Consider the following 23,371-nt stretch of genomic DNA (forward strand, 5'->3'; position numbering starts at 1 on the left):
CATAGCATTGTGCACATAATTAATGCCAATGAATTGTGTGCTTGATAGTGGTTAAAATGGCTGAGAGAAAAAGAAATCTTACCTCCTTTAGTCCATGCGATGACTGGCTGTGGATAACCCTTCGCTTCACAGTGGAAATCAACTGTCTGACCCTCGATAACGACTTTATCTTGAGGAGTCACAGTGAACTGGGGAAGAGCTTCCGGAAGGAAAAACATGAAAATCATGCAATTTAAAAGACAGCATTTGGTAAAACTGGCACACATCAAAGCTGGTGTTGGCAATTTTCCTTCACCTTAGGAAATTATACTTCCATTAGTAACAAGAAAAGATGAGAGTCATATAGCCTATTGCTGGATGCAGATTTGATGAGGAGATAAGAAAGAAAATAAACACTTAAGAGTCAAAACCAGGCAAAGCAGAAGGAATGTCTAACTAGAGTTATTTTCTCAGTGTTATGCTGAGAAAGTATGCAAAAATGACTCTTCATTTAACAACACTACTAGCTATAATACATACAGGGATATGGATAACAACATATCCCTGGATATGGAAGCATGGATGATTTTACAAGATTTACCTCATTCTTCTTCTTAATATTCACAAAGGGTTAAAAAATGCCAACTAGTATATCTGTGTATACTGATAGAATTTATTTTATTATTACTGGGGAAAAAAGCAAGCTACAGAAGAGTACGTCAAGTGTGATTCCATTTGTATAGAACTAACAGCCACAGCAACAAGCAAGTAAAAACCACATAATGTGATTGCCTACCTGTATATGCATAGAAAGGACTAGAAGGATGGATTCACAGCAAACCCTTGGCTAGGGAGCTACTGCTAGAGGCAAAAATGGTGGTTGGAGAGGACTGGGAAGGAAGCGATTGCTTTACATTTTGTGCTTTAGAAATGTTTTAAGGTTCACCAACAAATGTTCCGTTTTGCAATTTATTTAAAAACTAATAAACTCATTTTACAGTCAATTAAGCAATTTGGAAGTACACAGAAAAGTCTTTAAAAATATATACATACTCTCAGCATTCTATGTCTAAAAATTCATACTAATGAAGTATTCAAAGATGTTTGCAAGATGAATTGGTTAATTCAATATATATGTGCACGCATAGGTGTGCATACATGCATTCGTTCACTCAACACATACTAATACATGCCAGGCGCTCTAGGTGCTAGGGACACCACAGAGAAAAATCAGAAGTCCCGTCTTAGTGTGATTGTGAAAACCCTATGGATCGCACTCCCTTTATCCAGCATATCGATGGATGAGTAGAAAAGTGGGGACAAAACCCAAATGAAAGATAGGGTGGGTTTTGGGGGGGGGGGTGATCTGGGTGTTCTTTTTTTATTTTTATTTTTTATTCTGATTCTTTCTGGTGTACAGAAAATGTTCAAAAATAGATTGGGGTGATGAATACACAACTATAAGATGGTACTGTGAACAGCTGATTGTACACCATGGATAATTGTATGGCATGTGAATATATCTCAATAAAACTGAATTAAAATGAATAAAATAAAAATAAAAACTACATTAGCTAACAGAATTTTAAATACCAAAAAAAAAAAAAAAAGTCCCTGCCTTCATAATGCTTCTGTTTGGAAAATAAACATATTACCAAGTAATGTTCAATTAGCCAAAAGTCAGTTAGGGGAACATGGGTGGGGTATGAGGATGGAGATGGGAGCCAGGGCAGAAGCTGCTCTATTACAGGGTGGTCACGAATAAGGTGAGAGGAGAAGCCATGTGAAGTACATGGGGGAGGACTGTGCAAAAAGGAAATGCCTTTACTTTTATGGATATTTACCTTGTACGATGATATAAGCTGTAGCATGGATGCTGTCAACACTGTTGGATGCAAAGCATGTGTACTCCCCACTGTCTTCCTGTATGACGTTTTGTATATAGAGGCCACCGGAAGGAGTGATATTCACTCGAGGATCAACTGGTAAGGGCGTCCGATCACCTTTTGTCCAGGTGATGTGCGGTTGAGGGTGACCAGTGGCACTGCATTCCAAAGTGACACTTTCTCCAACCAACACTTCTGTGTTCTGTGGCTGTATTACAAAAGTGGGTCGAGCTGTCACAATTAAAACAAATTTAAAAAAAAAAAATCTGAATGAATTTCTTCTCATTTAACCATAGTTCTTTGCTTGAATTTTTCTATTTTAGGGCTACTTGTGCTAACTTTTCTCCAAAAATAAGCAAAACAAACAAAATTTAAGCACAGGACTCTTTTGTTTTGTTTTCAGGAATGTCCAAACAATAAAAATCATCCACTTCCTTTGCCGAACAAAATGCATGCAGCCTGTGAACAATAAGCACTTATGATTGATGAGTTCAGAGCCAGATCTCCTGTTTAAACAATTACTGAGCTCTACTGATAATCTTACTTTTACTTATTCTAAATACATCAAGTCTATTTTATGAAACCTTGCTTTTGTTCTTTTTGGTTCAAATACTGTTATCAAAGTATATTTAGAACATACACAAATAATCAATTTCATTCACACAAAAAAATGCAAAATAAAACTACACTGAGGTAGTATTTTTCAACTCTAAATCTAGGGAAAAAATCATATACTTACTAACATTTTGTGGGTGAATTTGTGTGGAAATAGAACTCTCATACACTCTCAGTGGGAATATAAATTGATACAGCCCACCTAGACAGTGACATGGCCATATATATCAAAATTAAGAATTCATACACCCTTTTACCCAGCGATTATCCTTCTAGGAATTTATCACATAGATATATTTCCATGCATCTGAATGACACGTGTACAGTATTACATCATTTTGTTTACTGTTTTGTAGATCTTTTTATTCTTACAAATCGAATACAACCTCCTTATATGACCAGGAGCTGTGTCTTATCTTTGCATAGGCTCACAGGACTCTGACTTTGCAAAGATGCTAAATATCTTGTGTTTACACTTAAGGATATTTGCTTAATTAAGGTCTTTTGATTCAGCAGCACTATATTCCTTTTGCTTAGTTTGGAAGCAAAATTTCATAGCTAGGGATTCTCATTAAATAAATATTTAATTATGTCTACATTGAGAAGTACCAAGCAATACAAAGATAAGACCAGCTTTTAAAGAGCTAAGAATCTAAATGCAGAAACAATCACAAAACCACTTATGATGCCATCTGACAGGTTTTATAAGGCGTCAGGGACACACGGATACCAGAACAATTTATTCCACAGTGGATGAAGTTAAGGGCAGGCAAGAAGGCTCCATGGCAGAAGGTACAACTGCAACTTGGCTTGATGAATCTTACTCTGCTACTGGCCTACACAGATGAGAATAACATTGTCGACCCATCATGAGTGGGTAGAGTGATTTGTGCTGTTTCTCCAGTAGCCACAATGGATTTAGACCATGCCTTTCAATACTTCTCCAAGTGCCCAGCTCCTCTACTGACCAAAGGTCATGGATTAAACAGCAGATGAGGGCAGAGGTTGCAAACTGATGGGCTCAGGACAGATTTTATGTGGTTTGAGCAATCTTTTTACGTTTTTTGGGTTCACTGCCAACATTTTTAAAATGGGAATTTTGCATAAAATTCCAGATTTCTGGCTTCTTTAAAAAAACAATAACAAAAACAAAGACCCTGGCAAAATAGAGAACTTCATTGCCAAATAGCAGCAACAGGCTGTCACTGAATATTGCCCTTTTAGGTAGGGGGTGGGGGGGTGGGGTTGGGGCATGGCCGTGCAGCCTCTCCAGTCTGCACAGCCCCACATGAACCCCACAGCTTCCACACCTCCACAGCCCCTTGACTGTGCAGCCCCCCGTCCTCCACCCCCAGATTAGGGGATGGCCATGCAACAGAGCAACTGTGATGAATCACTTATGACACTGTGCTTCAAAAGGGGAGTAAGCTAACTCTTATGTAATGGAAAGTTCAACTTGAGACTTGAACGATTATTATTATTCTAACTGACTTGGGATGCAAGTAAATGAAGGAAATGGGCAGGAAGGGACTCTGTCTTAGTTTCCTAAAGCTGCTGTAAGGAAGTACCACAAACCAGGTGGCTTAAAACAACAAAAATGTATTGTCTCACAGTTCTGGAGGCCAGAAGTCTGAAATGAAGATGTAAACAAGGCCATGGTCCCTCTGAAACCCATAGAGGAAAACACTTCTCACCTCTTCCTGGTTTCTAGCAGGTTCTGGTACTCCCCTGGCATTCCTTGGCTTGTGGAAATGTAACTCCCACTTCTGCCTCCCTGTTCACACGGTCTTCTGTCCCGTGTCTATGTGTGTCCAATTCTCCCCCACTTCTTATAAGGTCACCAGTCAAAACCATCCTAATCCAGTCTGGCCTCATCTTAAGTAATCAAATCCTCAAAGCCTCTACTTCCAAATAGGGCCCCATTCACTAAACCAGGGGGTTAGGACTCAAACATATCATTCTGGAGGACATTCTCAACCCATAACAAACCCCTTATAGGAAATCACATACCTGGAGACTCGAAGTATCTGAGGGTTACTTCTTGGGTTTTCACTTCTCCTGCCACGTTTTTCGCCATGCACTGGTAAATCCCCTGGTCTGTCTCCTGAGTGTTCTGAATCATCAGAGTGCCATCATCCAACAAGTTTAAACGGGAATCTGTCTTCATGCTCAGCTCGTTACTATAAAGACAGAAATCTGGTAGGCTCATGATTTTAAAGCACAAGGAAATACCTAATCCCCAGTGAATGGGTTTTGAGTATTAGAAATGGGATTATAACATTCCAAAGAGTACCGAGAACACTTTGGAGATGCCAGGTATATCAATACTTTTCAGGAAACCTTTTTTTTTTAAATAGCCCCTTATTGACTTAGACAATACTGGAAAAAGCGCCTTTGAATTTTGTGTCTCGGATTAATTCATTTACTTTTTAAAACTATTTTTATTGTGAAATATAACGTAGACACATAAAAGTGATAACTTTCAAAGTACCACTTAATAAGTAGTTATAGAGCATCATTTACTAACTTTTATAATTTATATGTTCAAGAGAGGTCTAATGTTTTTGAGAAATCATAATTCAAAAGGGAAAAATATGAACAAAGGGGGAAAAAGTCAAAGGAAACAGTTTCCTTTAGTTGTGGTGAATTTAAGAGAAAGAGGTAGAAACACATTTTTACGTTTCTAAAAGCAAATGGTATATACCATCTTAAAAAATGTCTAAAAATAAATGTTAAAAAATAATGTCTATAAGCTTCTGATCCCTTTCCTTTCAGGATATACAATAGACCAGAGGCACCACTCTAGCTGTCCTAATAGCTCATCTGTCCAGAGTGTAATTCCCAGGGTGCCAGCTCCTTCTCCTCCATATGACTTTGGTGAGACTTACAGACAATAATCATTTCTCACTGGACTGCTGCCACAGCACACAGATGTTACCAGCTCCCCGTCACAGCCAAGAAAGGCCCCATCCCCTGATGTCTTTGCACCCCTGCCCATCTGCCCGTTGCTACCCGCCAGCTCTGACTCCACACCCATGCGAATTGGCCTTAGTTCCCTGTGTTCAAAAAAACACATGAAGAGGAGAAAATTTGGGATGTAGCTGAGACCACGATTCATGGTAAAGATACCAACAGAAAAAAAAAAAAAAAAAGCCAATAACTGAGCAGTATGGGAATACAGACCGATGTAAAAGGAAGCCAATTTTACCAGATCATCTGGACAGATACTGCCATTTTAAAAACAAAGCCTTCAGTGGCAGAGAGATTCCAAACGGAGCCGAGAGGTCACTCTGGTGGGCACTCTTACGCACAATATAGACAACCCTTTTTAGGTTCTAATGAATTGGGGTAGCTGGTGGTGGATACCTGAAACTATCAAACCACAACCCAGAACCCATGAATCTTGAAGACAATTGTATAAAAATGTTGCTTGGGGGGGGGGTCAGTGGGATTGGGGGGGGCCATAAGGATCACACTCCCATTTGTCTAGTTTGTGGATGGATGAGTGGAAAGGTGGGGGAAGGAAACAAACAAACAAACAAACAGACAAGGGCACCCAGTGTTCTTTTTTACTTTAGTTGCTCCTTTTCACTTTAATTATTATTCTGGTTATTTTTGTGTGTGTGGTAAGGAGGGTGTCGGGGATTGATTTAGGTGATGAATGTACAACTACGTAATGGTACTGTGAACAATCGAATGTACGATTTGTTTTGTATGACTGCGTGGTATGTGAATATATCTCAATAAAATGGATGAAAAAAAACACAAAAAAACAAAGCTTCACTTCCCGTAGTTCATGTAATTAATCACCTTCCACGCTAAAAATGGCTCTACCTCATCTTCCTAAGAACTCAACAAAGCCAGGAACTTGTGTTTGATTACACGTGGTGAGGGAACAAAAGGATCATTCCGTGAGTGCACTTCCCCAGGGGCAGTGCTACAGCAGCCTCCAAGAGCCAGGAAAGCTGCTCTGCCCTGTGGTTTGCCCAGGGCCGGCTTCCTCCAGCTGCTCCCTGCCTGACGCGGACTCCGGTCACCCACCCACCAAAGCAGGGATTTTTCCTTCCACCACTGAAATGTTCAAGTGTCTTCACGCACAGTTTTCTGGACAGAAGCAACAATGTTCTCAATCCCTGTAAACCAGATTCGTATGGATATTACCCGGTTCCGTCCCCCAAGCGCTGAGAACGGGCAGGCGAGACTGCCCAGGGGAGGCTCCCGGGGGGGTGGGGGAAGGACCCCCAGCCTGAGAAGCCAGTTCCCAGCGCTTTGGTTCTAGCTCTGCCATATTTGACTCTGAGATCACAACTTTTACTATCAATTTGTTCATTTTTTAATTGGAGCTGTGAACAATCTGAGCCAAGTTTATGCTTCTATACCTTTTAAATACATACTTCATAATAGTTCAGAATTCCTTCCATGTTACAGTCCAGATTTTAAATCTCATCTACCTCAGAGTTATGTGAAATAACAAAATCTTTGAAGACCGGGACAGTATCTTCCATTTTCCCCTGCACAAACAATTGGGTCCAATATCAACGTTATTTTTACAGTTCTGATGGCAACAAAATCTAAACTAGAAAAAATCTCCTATGTCTCTTTAAGTATTAATATATCTCCTGATTCTTTCTCTGACAACTCTCAAATGCCAAGCTCACTATTCCCATGCTCATCTTTTCTATAAATACTATTTTACTCACATAACCAAACCATATTTGCCTTTGAGAATCTGGCCCTCATCTACAAAGGATCGATGACTCAGGCAGTGTCTGAAATAACAACTGGAATCTGCACCTTCTGAAATGTCTTCCTTGCTCTGTTATGACCAAACATGGTCAGTTAAAGTGAAAACCCTAAAATTAAGATTAGCCGTGATGATTAGGTTCATAATTGTGTGTGTGTGTTGATGTCCTCACGCAAATAAATTTGAGAAGAGATAGTAAGGTGGTTTTATGTTTAGGATTTCCTTTTTAGGACTAGCTTCATAATTTAAGCTCACAAGTAAACCATCTTGACATGTAAGACCCTTAGTGATCTGCCCCTAAATCCTTCCCCAGTATATGCCAACTTCTGGTCTGTCCACATCAAAAGACTTCCACTTACAAAATGGCAACTATCTCCTGCCCCCATTCCCTTGCACATTCTGTAATTCCTTCCCTTATCTCTTCCCTTAAGCTTTGCTTCACAACCCCCAGCTCCCTAACCTAACTGGGATGGGGGTGAGGCTGGGTGACTACCCACACCTGTCATAGCACTGTCATACACTGAAACACTCAGCTTGCAGGACATCCCTCTGTGGTCTGTGAGCTCCTGGAAGCTGTGGGAAAGGGATGCAGGCGTCTTATTCTCTGTACCCCCAGCACTTAGCACGGTATCTGATTCTTAAAAGGCCCCTGGTAAATGTCAGTGAAATGAAGAAGGGAGAGGATGCCTTTGTTTCAGGAGGCAAATTAGAGACATATAAGAACTGAGTGAATATTTGTTCAATTAAGGGAGTAAGGCTGCAGCCAACCCCGCTCATTCCTGTCTCCCTGAAATGCTCCGTCCATAACAGAGTTTCACTAATAACACCCTCCTCTGTTCAGGTCCAATCACGATGCTCCAGATTCGAGGCCAGCTGACATCGGGCATCAAAACCCTACAGCTTCAGGCCGGAGCAAATCAGCCACAGCCAGAAGGAAAGTGGACAGTAGAAAAGAAGGAACAATAATGTCCTCTTCCAGTTCCTGAACCCAGGCCGCTGCTTTAATTCAAAGCACTGCGTCCTGACAAGAAGAAAGGGCTTTACCTTTTATGTAATGAGAACTACTGTTCTCTAATCTGCACTGCTGTGCCTAAGCCAAAGCATCTGAGAGAGCCCCTGAAGATTGGCAGAAACATCTGCTCTTAGCACAGTTGCTAGTGAAAAAGTAGAAAAGATGCAAGAATCACTTTTTTTTCTCCTTGATATCCGCCCCCACCCCCATACCCAGGGAAGGGGAAAAATTAGGTAAGGTGGGGTGTGGGGAGGTCCGTAGGGGATAGTGGTGAAATGTACAGTCCAGCAAATAGAGTATCTGAATATTATTTTGAGAAATACCGCGTACCAAATATGTCCAATAACATTTCTGTTCAAAATCCAACTCACTTGTTTCGAAGCCAAATGATTTCAGGTTTGGGGTTGCCTTCAGCTCTACAAGTGAAGTATACGGTGTTCCCCAAGGTAACATCTGCGTCCTGGGGCTCTGACGTGATCCTTGGCCTTTCTGTGCCAAACAAAGATATGGAAACCTTATTAGTTTTAATGTGTCAAGTAAAATTAAACAAGATCAAAAAAGCAAATTCCTCGTGTTCAAAAGAAATTCACAAGTGTCCAAAAGTGTATCTCAACCCTAAATATGTTAGTGCCCTCACAAAAAATGACAAATTGGCTTCTCTACATGGAAGATCATTCACAGCATGAATCTTTACAGAGCATTTTTGTAATACCTCAGGGATGCCCCTTTCTAAGAATCTTGGGGTAAAGTAAAATGTGATCAGACAAGCATCAAATCATTATCGTCAGTGGTCTAGCTACACTTTAAGACAGTGCAATCCCTATACATAGGGGATGCCCAACAAATAACTATTTTTATTGAATAAAGAATAAAACATAATGATTTTTATCTAGATGCAACCCTGAGCATATAAAAAGCATAGTGCAGGTTAGATGACAACAAAGCTCCACTGACTCAGCAACCCCAACAGAGAGAAGTGCCCTGCCTCTTTGTGTCCCCTAAATGTTAGCTATTTCCCACACCATGATTGCCAGTGATCAGATTCCCGATTGTTCATGTGGATTCCCAGTTGTATGTGTCTAGTGCAGGTGTTGCTCCTGAGCTCCAAGCCTACATACACAACTGCCTCCTGGAGAGCTCCCCGTGGCAGCCATCAGGAAATCCAGCATGATCAATAGGCAGACCTACATTCAATTCTTGCCTGAGTCCCTGATTAACCATGAAGCTTTTTGAAAAGATACTCTGCCTCTCCAAGCCTTAAGGCACTCATTTATCTACAATGTACATTTGTTGTGACACCCCCGTGTGTGTGTGTGTTTGTGTGCAAGTGCGTTGCACTATATCTGACATCTTATTTATGCAAAATATGGTCAGCAATGTTATTAAATAGCAGACCAAAAAAGTGCCTCAAACTCAACCTGTCTAAAATTTAATTTGTACTACTCCTGAATGATTTCTTCCCATTTTCTAAAGCAGAGGATTGCCTGTTCCTCTGCATTCTGTAGCTCATGTCAGAAACTAGGACTCCGCCTTCCTTCCCAATTAAAATGCTGCATCTCCTCAGATCATCCTCTCCTAATGCCCTAGAAGCATCCTGGATCACTGTGCCAGCCTCCAAATGTTCTCCCTGCAGCCACTCGCACATGGCCTTTGACTCACTCTCTGCACGGCTGCCAAAGGTCTTTCCAGAATATAAATCTCAGTGTGTCTTTCATCACATCTTTTCATGGCTCCCCATCATTATCAGAAAAGAACATTTTCAATAATTTTTTCATTATTTTTCATTTCTCAGGCTGCACGACTCTAAATATATTGAAAACCACTAAATGTATACTATAAAAGCTTGAATTTTATGATATGTGAATTATATCTCAATAACGCTATCATAAAAAATAATAACTAGTTACACAAATTACTAAAGTAAAGAGTAAAAGTAATAAGGAATCTCAGAATAATACAACCCCAACAACTTTTTATTATGTAGTTTTTAAGTTGGTTTCATCTGAGATGGAGTTAAGATTGCGGGGCTTTTATTGGGGAGTTCCCTGAGGATCAACACCTGTGGGAGAATCAGGGCTGCAGGGCTGGGCTAAGGGAGAAGTGGGTTCAGATGCAGCCGCAGTAGAGGCTCAACTGGGAGACCCTGCAGAGCTTTCCCACATTGATGTGAAGGGGTGGGGTCTTTGTTCCCCCTTCACTGATCAATGTTTGGATATGGATGTGGATGAAAGAGTAAAACTTTGAGAGGGAGGGCACCTCCCTGCAGCTGAGGGCAATTACTGGGGTGGGGAAAAAAAAAATATATATATATACATAAAAATATATACACACACACACACAAAGGGATAACGTTCATAAGTGAAAATGAATTATTACAAATTCACTTACATTATTAGTAGGATTGTGTATGATATTACTGATTTTTAATTTTTATTAACATCTTCAATATTTAAAAAACAATGATGCATTGGATAAACAACTGAAAAACTAATTCTAGCAGCCAAAAAAGCGAATTAAGAGGAAAGAAAAATTTGGAAAATTCCTTGGGTATTTACAAGGAAGATTCTACCATGCAATCTGATTTGATTTTGCTTCTTTTCTTTTGGTAATTTATTTTTATTGTGGTATTACATACAGTAAAGTGCACCGATCTAGTGCGTACTGATTGATAATTTTCACACATGTCCACAGGCTCCCTCATGCCCATTCCCAGTTGATATCTACCCCTGGGCCCCACCCTTGAAGTAACTGTTATCCTCACTTCTATCACCATCAATTAGTTTTGTGAGTCAGGCAGCTACAGCTTTTAAATACAAATGTTTAGAGGGCGAGTGAGGGGGAAGTAATGGCAGTTTATTTCACTTTGCTTTGCTATTTAGTAAGGGAACCTTAAAGTAAAGCCTAAGTGCATTACCAAATAGTTCCTTATAGATCCTATAGAGCAGTCCTCTTCAATGGAGGGTCCTTATCTAGATCCCAGACATGATGTGATTTTTAGAAGGACACAGCAAATGAAGAGCCAGCAGTACAGGATAAAATCATCTCTGGCATGTCAACAAACCAATACGCTCAGGGAGATTAAACCGAGATGCCCAATAGAGCTGAGCTCCCCTAGCACTGCAGTCTGGGAAGGCCTCACAGCTTACTCACCACAATTAAGCTCTTCTGGGGTGATAGTTGCCACTGATCTCCCCTGGATTCTTCTAGGATATTCACAGGTCGCTGCCGCTTGGGCATTACCAGAGTTGGCATAGGTCTTTAGCAAATCAGCCAACCACAGGATTTCACAGTCACAGTGAAGTGCATTTGAGTCCAGTCGTCTTTGCAAAGGAAGAAGCCAGTGAGTAATGGAAATGAGTTGATTGTTAATTCATCCCAGACAAACAAGGAATCCCCAAATCCCAAATGAACCTGAATCAACAAATCCATAATAGGACATACTGGCTATAAAGCTTTGGGATAAGATTAAGTTTTTTACAGTGACATCTGAGACAGTCCAGCCCTTGGAAACTTGGGCTAGCTGGGGAAATGAAGCCTGTATACAGAATTCAATAAAAAGAAAACCCAAGAGTGAAAAAAAATCCCAGAATAACACTAAATAAAGATGGAGTAGGGCAGTTCATTATTTACATGAGTGATCAAATAAATCTATATTTTAAGTTCAAAACAAAGGGACAAATATGGGCTGGATTGATCAGGGAAAGTTTTAAGAATGAGATAAGAAAGGAGCCATTCATAAAAACCAATGATAACAACAACAAAATGAACACTATTAATGAATTCAACATATCAGGAACTGTATTACTGTACATTATCTTCCTTAATCCTTAAACATCCCATAAGGTAAACTATTACCATAGAGTTGCATCTTATGGCTGGGATTTATTTCTAAAGCCAGGTGCATGAGGCAAAAAATCACTTACAAACAGAATTTTCCTGGAAAGTTTCTGATGAAATTGCCATGCTGAAGCCTGACATATCATCTCTCAATAAGTACAACACAGGCAAGTGCTTGTTTTTTGTTTTGTTTTGTTGGGGTGTTTTTTGTTTGGTTTTGTTTGTTTTTTTGCCTCCACCATTGGAAAAAATCGCTGTTTTTTCTGTTAAACCCAAAACAAAGGAGTGGTAGTAATAGATGGAGGGGTGCCAGAAATAGTGAGACAATACTTAATGACATATACTAATATGGGGGGATAAGGGGAAGGGGATATTTGGGGTTTTCTTTTTATTTCTCTTTCTGGAGTAACGCAAATGTTCTAAAATTGATCATGGTGATGAATGCACAACTATGTGATGCATCTGTGAACCACTGATTGTATACTTTGGATGGATGGTATTTCAATAAAATCATATTTTTTAATAAAAGACACATACAGTCATCTCAGCTTTCCATAAGCTGACTCATTATCAACATGAGGTAGGTACTAGGTTTCCATTTCAGAGATAAGGAGATGAGATCCAGAGAAGTTCAAGTCAATCACACAAGGTCAGAAAGATAAGGTGTGCCAGAGCCTGGATTTGAAGTTAGCTGATCCCAGGCACTAAGTTCATATTCAACAAAGCCAGATGCTCTTCCCATGAGAAGAGACCGTGGACTGGGTCAAGTCTCATCTCCCAGCCATATTTCTCCAGGACATTAGTTCACCGAGTGGGATGACAGACAGAATTGACCCCACTAATGAGATTGTCACTGCTCTGACAAGCGTGTACAGCAGTACTCTATTAAGTAAAATGCAGACACGAAGCCATTCCCATATGTCACGATTTCTCAGATGAGGAAACTGTGACTTGGAGAGGTTGACTTGTTTACACAAGGGCACTCAACTAGTTGTGGTGGGCTCCGTATCTGAACCAGTTCCATCTGACTCTAAAGCATACTGGTGAAAAATACAACCTGTAAATTTCAGTTCAGACCCACAAGGATTAACTCAGAGGAGTAAGCTAGAAGCTGGCATCTGACCAGTCTTTACTGCGGTGGAGAGTACCAAAGGAGGGAACGTGCCAACTTTGCCTCTCTCCTCCACTGGTGTAAGAAGCGAGAAGGAGGACAACGTCAACGAGGCCACTGCAGTCAGGAGCCCTGGGGCAACAAAGGAGACGGAATGGGTGGGGAAGAGAGCCGTGGGATCACGAGGACAGTGGCAAGGCTGGAAGGGGAAGTTAGAGAGCGCTCGGGCACAGATACAGGAGCAGGGACACAAGGAGCCCTCTCAACTTGGCACTGGCAAAATCTTATCATTGAATCTAAACCTAAGATTTTATAGATTGAGTCATGTAGCAGGAGCAAACTGAGGAGAGAAAGAAAGTATCAAGATTAAAGAGATAACATTAGTCTAAAAGGGAGTTTGCCAAACATCTAGAAGGAAGCTGAAAATAGAGAAAAAATGGTTGTCTGTATTTTCAGGATTCTAATTAAGCTCCATCTGCCTTAAACATTTTTTGGTCATTTTCTGGAGTAATTTATCTGGCAATTTCTTTGCTGCTCTCTCTTTTATCTATCCTATCTTCCCAGCTGGAATGTCATTTTTAGCTTGGCTGGTGATTTATCTTAAAGAAAAAATAGTTTTAAGGTATGTGTCTTATTTTACTTTATTTCACTGACAAGATCAAACAAATAAAACACCCCTTTTGGGTAGGGGCTTGTTTCTTCGAGTTTTCTATTTCTTTCTTGGGTCTAGTTCACTGACTTCTACAGAGCAAGCACTCGGTAATATCTAATTGAAAACAATGATCTTCAAGACCATGAAGGAAAACACAAAAAGGATGTCAAATAACTCTCTGTCAGTACTAACAAGACTTGATTCTACGAAATTAGTCAGTATAAAGAAAAATTATTTTGGGAGGCCTTTTAAAAATGGGTAGACTTCAGTGTACTTAATATATTTTAGTTATATGCATACCTAAAATAAAAGGAATGGAATACAGTACAGAGATACTGTCTAGATTGATGTTATTCCCACCAGTGAAATACACACCACTGCATTAAAAATTAATTTCAAGAATTTAAAGACGGTTTTAAAAAAATGTCTTCCTCTCTTTATTTTGGCCAAAGATCTCATGATCCCTATTAAAATATTAATTTATTGCCACATTCCCTGAGTCATCTATATATTCATTCTAATTGATTTAATCCACTCTCCATATGTTTTAATTCTTTCATAATGCATATTCTAATTAGTAAAAGCACTTCATAATCCCTGATTAAAATGAATCAGGTAAATGAATATCACAGAGAAATTAGAATTTGCTGAAAATGTAACACAAAAGAGATTATACTTACAATCTTTTCATAGATTCCAAGTGATTAAATGTTCCTGGAACTAAATGTGTAATTCGGTTGTTATGTAAAAATCTGTTGAAAAAGGTAATATAACAAACCAACTTTTTAAAATATATCTTTACCATGTAGAAAAGAGTATAAGCAGTATATTAGGTTCTATTCATAGTTCAGTGATTGTATTTACTGAATGCAAACGAATTTTAAAGCAATGTTAATTAGTCCAGAGAAGAACTGGATTTTTTTTCTATTTCATGACCATTCACGAACAGGGAAAATTATAAATCCAAATTCTGACTTGTTAATTAGATTAGCAACAGATTTTATATCAAAACAGTTTTCAGGTTTTTTTAGTTGATATTATCCTAAACTCTACAAAGCAAATGAGCAGAAACCACAGACACTGATGACCTTTAAATAAAAATGTAAGGTTACAGAACAAAATGCAACTTACAGCCTTTCAAGCTTTGGTAAATGTTGAAATGATTCTGGGTCCAAAGTTTCTATCTGATTGAAATGCAGATATCTAGAGAAGATATAAAAAAAGAAAAAGAAACAATTTAAACTATTTTAATTATTTTTTCAGATCCAGATTTTCTGGATCTGAAAAAATTGGAATGTCAATAGAAAACTTTCTAGTTTCTTACACTGGATGGCAAGCAAATGAAATAATCAAACAGGAAGATTAAATAAAACTGAAAAAATGGGCATAGCCTTTTATAAAATTGCTGGACAATATAAAATATAAGGTATAGGTCTAGATACACTGATTCTCTGTAACATTTAAACTGAAAGCGCAGTCCTACTGAGTTCACTTTCAAAATTTATGCATATTTCGGCGGTACAACATTGTGAATGTAATTCACATTACTGAACTGTATAATCGAAAGTGGATAAAATGGGAGATTTTATGTTGTGCTTATGAAAAAATGATATTTCATAAAAATCCATCATCATAATATTAATTATAGCACATATATAAATTACGTGAATACCTTCATTATCATCTTTTAATTTATATGAATTTGGGTGGAAAGAGCCACCTATAATTTAATTTGCCACTAAGTATATGACAGCTAAATAATAAACTACAGTAAAAATAAAAGAATAATGGCACTGAATTAATAAGAGATATTTCCTGAAATGTCTTTTAATTATATAGTATATGCAGAGTTTATAATTTTTTTCATTCAAGATGTCTCCTTAACTTTCTGTAATTTACACATTTTTCTGAATACTGCTTTCCTGAACATTGGTTTTCTCACTTTGAAAATTGGTATGCTCTTTTGTCCTTATGTAAAACATATTAGATCACCCTTCTAACTGGAGTGTCTAACTAGTCAGGTTAGTGCTTCTGCACGTGAATCTCCTTTGCACATATAACAAGAAGAGAGGGATCTACTCCCACATTCACTGCCAATAAACACAACTTTTAACTGTTTACTACTTTGAGAAATTCTGGGAACCAAAAAGTAACTGAATTAAAATATTTGCAGTTAAGGTCTTTATCACAAATCAAAACAAAGGAAGGCTTTCTCAAAACTTACTCTCAATGCTATTAGAGACTTTCAATAACTTTTTAATAACTGAAATAACTGTAACTTTAAGGTCACCAACCTTCAACTGCCAGTGTCTCTGTCCGGTTTTAATTCTGGCTCTTTCCCTGGGCCAGATCACTAGTCAAAATCACCATACATTAATTCCCCCAGCACCCGAGAACATACACAACAACTTGAAGTGTAGCTGAAGGGGCTACAGAACTCACAGGCAGCCTTCCATTCCACTTGTCAGAGCTCTAAGTCATTTTTTAATATCCCTTCCCTCCTGCCCTCTCCCGCCATCTCCTATGGACCTTTCTGTACTCATTACACCTCCAAACGTGAATGTGAGAAAAAGGCAGGATGAACTGGAGCATGAATAGGAGGGAAATCCAAACTCAGTGCCTATCACAGTTTAGTACTGTATCAAAGGTTGGGAAGGAGGATAAAAAAAATTAATAACATTTACAGCTACCTCCTATGTGCCAGGTAACATAAAGACAAATAAATTATGGCCCTTGGCCTCCTGCAACTTACACTACGTCAGGGAGACAGAAACATAAACCAGAGAATATCAACACAATATGTGATGCACAGAGGACACTTTTTCATCTAGCCTGGGCATCTTAGATGAGTCCTGTGCTCAGCCTTGAAAAATAAGTGGAGGCCAATCAAGTAAAGTAAGATGCACAAGTCCCCCACGTATAGTGGTTTATTTTTTAAAAAATCATTTATCTAGACCCACGGTAAATGCTGGGCCAGGAAGAAGGCTGAACAGGTGGGATTTAAGCAATGCACCTTAAAACGCACTGAGGAAAAGTCACTCAGGGATTTACAGAATCCAGTGCTGTTGGAGCTCCAAGGAGTCTTGGATGACTTCTCATCCAACCCCCTGGCCAGACAGTTAAAGAAACTTAGGATCAAAGATAGGAAATAACTTCCCCAAGTCCATTTAGGTCATTGCTGAATTCAAATCCACATGTCCTAACTCTAGCCAAGCATGCTTTGTTTTGTTTTGTTTTTAAAAGAAGGTGCCAAACCTCTCTCTCTGGCTAAGCCAACTTGAAAGGTGAAATCACTGCCCTCCCCCCTACGTGGGATCAGACACCCAGGGAAGTGAATCTCCCTGGCAACGTGGAATATGACTCCCAGGGAGGAATGTAGACCTGGCACCGTGGGACGGAGAACATCTTCTTGACCAAAAGGGGGATGTGAAAGGAAATGAAATAAGCTTCAGTGGCAGAGAGATTCCAAAAGGAGCCGAGAGGTCACTCTGGTGGGCACTCTTATGCACACTTTAGACAACCCTTTTTAGGTTCTAAAGAATTGGAGTAGCTGGTGGTGGATACCTGAAACTATCAAACTACAACCCAGAACCCATGAATCTCGAAGACAGTTGTATAAAAATGTAGCTTATGAGGGGTGACAATGGGATTGGGAAAGCCATAAGGACCAAACACCACTTTGTCTAGTTTATGGATGGATGTGTAGAAAAGTAGGGGAAGGAAACAAACAGACAAAGGTACCCAGTGTTCTTTTTTACTTCAATTGCTCTTTTTCACTCTAATTATTATTCTTGTTATTTTTGTGTGTGTGCTAATGAAGGTGTCAGGGATTGATTTAGGTGATGAATGTACAACTATGTAATGGTACTGTAAACAATCGAAAGTACAATTTGTTTTGTATGACTGCGTGGTATGTGAATATATCTCAATAAAATGATGATTTAAAAAAAAAAAAAAAAAAAAAAAAAAAAAAAAAAAAAAAAAGAAGGTGCCAAAGCATTTTCTTGTAGACCATCACCATGGCTGCCTGAAGCCTTTAGGATACACAGCCCCATCTGGAGTGGCAACCCCAAAATGAGATGTGACGATGGCCTCACAGGGAGCCTCCCGTAGATGCCCGGGAAGCTGCCCACCACCATTCAGCCCCACCCAGCCTCCACCTCGGCGTCTCTATCACTTTTCCTTTTGGCTCTGGGACTTGGATTCTTCTCATCAACCTGGCTATCGAGACACTAGTCTAAACTGCTTCGGAGAGACTCCAGGTTTTTCAATTTCATCCAGGCTGGCAAGAATGCACCTCAATTCTGAAGAGGGGGATCTGCTGGAGGAAGGCATGTGAGACATTCCAGAACCAGTGCCCCTCCTCCTGTACTTGCAGCACTGTGTGCACACGTCAGTTACAATACCTGACTCCAGGTCTCCTTGACCTGCTAACCTCTTCCCCAGACAGTGCGCTCCTTGAAGGTGAGGACAGACTCCTAAACATCTCTTTATCTCCTTCACATACTCAACAATCTTTACTAAATGAAACAAAAGTCTCAACTGCTGAGACTCCTAATTAACCTAATCCTGCTTTTAAAGGCAGCCTGACTCAAAACGCTCTCTTGCAATCATCAAAATGTTTAGTCAAAAAATTCAGCATTTAAGTTTTCCAGTCAGATGGGTCATGATAATTCCTTTTTTCTCTTCATTTTATAGCTCCTCCTATCTCCCAACCCCAAAGCGCTTTAATTACTTTTAACCAAATGGTTTCAGAATAGTGAACTAGCTGTAATTTATGACATTGAAAATAAAATACAGTCATCTAACAAATGATATTCCAGAATCTGATGCAAAATATAAGATAGATGTAGGTCTGCAAATAGTCACACAGTTGCAAATTCTAATTATAACTGCCCCTTTAGAAACATCAGTTTTACATAAATGCTTATCCAGAAGCACATCATAAACTACAGGCTCAGAAGACAATTTCTTCTGCCATGTAAACATGGAATTGTCTGGCTATGATTGTCTAACTACTTTATACATGCCATTCCTACTTCCTTCTATTTTCTCCCCAGACTTTGCCCCTTTCTTCTTTAAAAATAATGCTCACCTAATGCTAATCTTTTCAGCACATGTAGATTATAAACTTGATTTTTTATAATCATCTGCTATGCATATCTTATTGCCCCATTTTGTGTTAAAATCTTATTGAATACGATAACTGTTCCTTTGTAAACTGTCCCTAAATCTAAATGTTTTCTAGATATTCCCATGTGTTTTTGCTAGGATCTAAACTCTTTTTGTTTCATACTCTGTGAAGTACAGATTATTCAACCAGTTATATACAACTTTTTCTCCTCGGAATAAATTTTATGCCATGTACAACAGGCACAGGAAAGCCATTCTTATTTGAATAAATAAATACTTATTTAGATATATGAGCATTTTGTATACTTCTAAATTACATGGTTTTGGGGTGAGTTCTCTCCCCAGCTCTGTCTTAAATTCTTTGAAAATATGTCTGTGCCCATTTAACCAATGAAACTTGAAAACAAATCAATATTTGCAGCAGAAGAATGTCATGCTGGACTACAACACACTCCAGCTGTTTTCCATCAACTTTAGTAAAACTATATGATAACCTGAAATTCCTCAGAAATTGGTTTAGCTAATTTAGTGAAAAATAACTGGCCAAGCAAACAAGCCAGGAAAAAAAGCCTTTAAACAGTATATTCTATTGAAAAACCAACATGCTGACTTCATAGCAAAGTATGATTTCACTGATGCCAAAAATACTAATGGTATGTAATTACATCCTATGTATACTAACTACAAGTATACGAACTCTGGTCAAGTTTGTTTTCTCCAAAGTACTGACATCATGAATGAAGAAAATAAAATGCATATGTGCAGAGACACAAAAAGAAAAAGGAAATAGTATGCAATAAAACCAACCCCCTTTTCTCTCACTGCACTGGATCCTTCTACCACAAAAGAACTTCACTTGCTCTCGTTTTTCGTATGTCTATCTCTTCCATAAAATTGTGAGCACCACCAAGACAGGGAATTTGTCTTCTTCTTTGCATCATGAATGCATGGCACAAGATCAGATGCATGGTAGAAACCAAATAAATGCCTGCTAAATGGATGTATGGATGGTTGGAGAGAAGAACAATGGGATAGATAGATGAATAGTCAATCACTGCTTTTTCATTTTCATGCACATATTACTGGGTTTACTACCTCCATCCCATTTAGTATAGACATGCATCATGCAAAAATAGTTCATTTTCCTGTGAGAGGCCAAAAGGCAGCTGACATGAAAGAAACTAAAGCTCAGAAGAGAAAGGGCACTTACAGTTGCTCTAGAGAGGCAAGTCCCTTAAATGCTTGCCTGTCAATTGACTGGATTTCATTCTTGTACAAATAGCTGAAACAAGAAATATTGGGGAGTATTAGCACACAAACAAGAGGTAACAACTTTAGATGGGAAAAGAAGAATTAAGTTGACATGGGAGACAAATTTAAAATTAATGATTGTATTAGAATACAAACAAAACATTTACACAGTAAGTATGGTTCCTCTCATAGAGGTTTCCCTACCCTTTCTAAAAGGAAAATCTCAAATGGATCAAAAGTAAATGGTCCAAACTGGAGATGGTCAAATTATTCCTATCTGTCATTAGATAATTTATAGATCCTTAAACTATGACGTACGAATTGTCAACAAAACATTTGCTTTAAAGCCCGATATATACATACGAACTAACTGTAACAAAATAAAACCACTTTACCACGAACAGGTATAAAATATTCATTACAGAAAAAAAAAAAATGCACTGAATATAAGATTCTATAGCTGCTACTGATACAGTATTAAAATATCCAGAAATAATTTGGGGAGTAAATAACACGAAAACTGACTGGTGTCTTGACTCATGCACCCAGAATTCCATTCTTATAAAACAGAAGCAGCAAGGACATTCCAGAAGGATCACATAATCTGGCCCACCACCTATTTCTGTATGGCCTGCAAGCTAAGAAGGGCTTTTGCGTTTATAAATAGTTGGAAAAAATCAAAAGAAGAATATTTTGTGGCACATGAAAGTGATATGAAATTCTAATTTCTGTGTCCATAAATAAAGTTGTATTGGAAAACAGGTGCACCTAATCATTTACATACACTCTATGACTGTGTTTAGTCTTGTGCATTATCTGGCTCTTTACAAACTCTCAGCATCTGACCTGACTTACAAGGATGAAGATTTTCACAGCAAAGTATCTCAAGCCCAAAAAGAACCACAAAACCATACATATAGAAGCTATCCATCTATCTTGGACATGACTAGGTTTCAGCACTATTTTCCTTGTAACATGATCCCATACCAGCAAAGCTCCACTGAACTCCAAAAATTCTGCTTTAAATAACAGAAAATTTCTATACTGAGATATGAACTAACATAGTGCTGCTGGTGTTTCCTATAATCAATGTGGCTTCATCTTTGATGCAGGTAGGTGTACAAATCAGAGCCAATGCTTTTCTGACATTTTAACTGGAGGCAGAAACTTCTTTTCAAATTTGTTACTCTGTGAATGAGTTTTTACAAACCTGTCCTGCCAAATACACAACATTTTTTTTGTCTTATTACTTATAATACTGTATGCATCATAACCAGAGGACAATGTGCTTTAATATATTTCAATTAAATATGTTTGGGGCTGGGCCAAGTTTAAAGGGACCTGGTCTGCTTTCTTTAATTGTTGTAACCCATTTAAATGGGTCTCACTTCTGGCCTCTTAGCATATTTGCTAAGGTTACCTCACAAAGACTTAGAAACCCTAACACAATTCAGCCAGAAATTTCCTTGCACTCGACAGACTATTCCCAGCACTAGAGGCAGTTATTAATCAGGCTGCATGGGTTTGAATCCTAGGGCTGCCACTTACTAGCCAAGTGATGTTGAATAAAGAGGTTAACCTTTCTGTGCTTCAGGTTCTTCTGTATAATGGAGATAATGACAGTACCAATAGGATGCTTGAACAGATTAAATACATTGATATGTTTAAAGCTCTTAGAATACTGCCTGGCACAAAGTAACTACTGTTTTGGTCTCTGTTAGTATTGTTACTCCTATGGAAGGTAAGTCTAAATGTAGGTTTCTGTGTCCATTTTTTAAAATAAAAGCCCAAACATCACTTCACCCTATGTGTACCTTTAAAACATCAGAGTAAAGGAATTCTTTAAGGAGTACATGAAGCAATTGAATCCAACTAATATGAGTGGCCACATGGTTAAGGACATTGGAGCATCATTTGTTTTCATAAGAACAATTGGGTATTGGTCCTCTATTAATAAATTATAATTAATTTTACACTTCATCATAGACTTGACCCTTTGAGTATAAGCACTACCTGTCTCAAGAGTTAATTTCATCATTAGGATCAGGAAACTTGAATTAAGAGGAAGATTTCTGGCTTTAGAAGTAAGTGGGGGTCCTGGAAATACAGAAATGTTTAACTTCTAAAAATACACTTCAGTACTCATTATGTATACAAGGCAGAAATAATCAATAAAATTCAGTTCTTAACTATTTAAATTATACTAATACACAATCTCAACAGGTGCCACTGCCAATGAGATCCAAAGGAGAGGATGCAGGGTGGGCATTCCAAATAGCCAGGTAGTGTTGTCACACCAGGGTTGTCTCTCTTCATAGCTCTATCCCCTGCCATTTAGTTTTTTTTCATCAATGACCCATCCTCCCTTTCCTAGTGGCATACTGCATTACCCCATCCCCAGGATCTGTCTTATCTATTGTCAGGGGGCATAATGGACAGAAGGAAGGTTGGAGCTTGAATGCTTTGAGAGTAAGTGGCCAATAGGCAAGACTTCACAAATATTCCTTAAAAGTGTATCTTAAGTAAAAAAAGAGAGTATCCAAACTATTTAACATTAAAAATGGTTGCAGAGTAAATACTATGTTGCTTTTTAGGAATTAAAAAGCAAAATAAAATAAAACAAAATAAAATACAACAAAAAAAACAACTTATTAAAAAATTCGTAGCTATACTACGAATGTTGGCTATCAGCTAACTCAGTCTGCTTTCCCAGAAATCAAAAGCTCCCCTCTGGAACTTGCACTGCATTTAAAATACAAAATAATAATAATAATAATAAACAAGCAAGCAAATAAAATCTCAAAGTATAAATAGAAGGTCAGTCTCTCATTTTAAAAATAAGTAACAATAGCCTTAGTAATGTCCATGCAGTATTAAAAATTAACAGACTATGCCCAAAATGAGGGAGAAAATGTTCATACATTATACTTTCAAGCATCTTAATTGAGGAAAACATATTTGAATAAGCATATTTACAGTTAGCTATTGGCTAACAACCACTGACATCTAAAATCTTAGATTTCAAAATATACATCAACACTAACAATATGATTTTGCTTTCTTAAAAAAAAAATCAATATAACTTAAAGATGTTTAGGTTCACTTATGACATAAATTTCCAATGAAAATCATTGATATAAATCCTACATTA

General features: G+C 38.3%; 1 protein-coding gene across 3 annotated transcripts in view; it reads right to left on the reverse strand.

Annotated features, from left to right (window-relative positions):
• Nucleotides 1-23,371, reverse strand: part of PXDN (peroxidasin) — a 128,698-nt gene that overhangs the window by 39,220 nt on the left and 66,107 nt on the right. For 2 of the 3 annotated variants that reach the window (XM_037813052.1, XM_037813054.1), the window contains exons 4-11: nucleotides 20,180-20,251; nucleotides 14,968-15,039; nucleotides 14,517-14,588; nucleotides 11,387-11,556; nucleotides 8,608-8,725; nucleotides 4,491-4,660; nucleotides 1,824-2,096; nucleotides 83-199 (exon numbers count right to left, since the gene is read on the reverse strand). In XM_037813052.1, coding sequence (XP_037668980.1) covers nucleotides 83-199; nucleotides 1,824-2,096; nucleotides 4,491-4,660; nucleotides 8,608-8,725; nucleotides 11,387-11,556; nucleotides 14,517-14,588; nucleotides 14,968-15,039; nucleotides 20,180-20,251 — 1,064 coding nt within the window. The remainder of the gene's footprint in view (nucleotides 1-82; nucleotides 200-1,823; nucleotides 2,097-4,490; nucleotides 4,661-8,607; nucleotides 8,726-11,386; nucleotides 11,557-14,516; nucleotides 14,589-14,967; nucleotides 15,040-20,179; nucleotides 20,252-23,371) is intronic. The other variant, XM_037813053.1, reaches the window with a different exon arrangement.

This window comes from Choloepus didactylus, chromosome 20 (genome assembly GCF_015220235.1).
Source record: "Choloepus didactylus isolate mChoDid1 chromosome 20, mChoDid1.pri, whole genome shotgun sequence".
NCBI classification, from domain to species: Eukaryota; Metazoa; Chordata; class Mammalia; order Pilosa; family Megalonychidae; genus Choloepus; species Choloepus didactylus.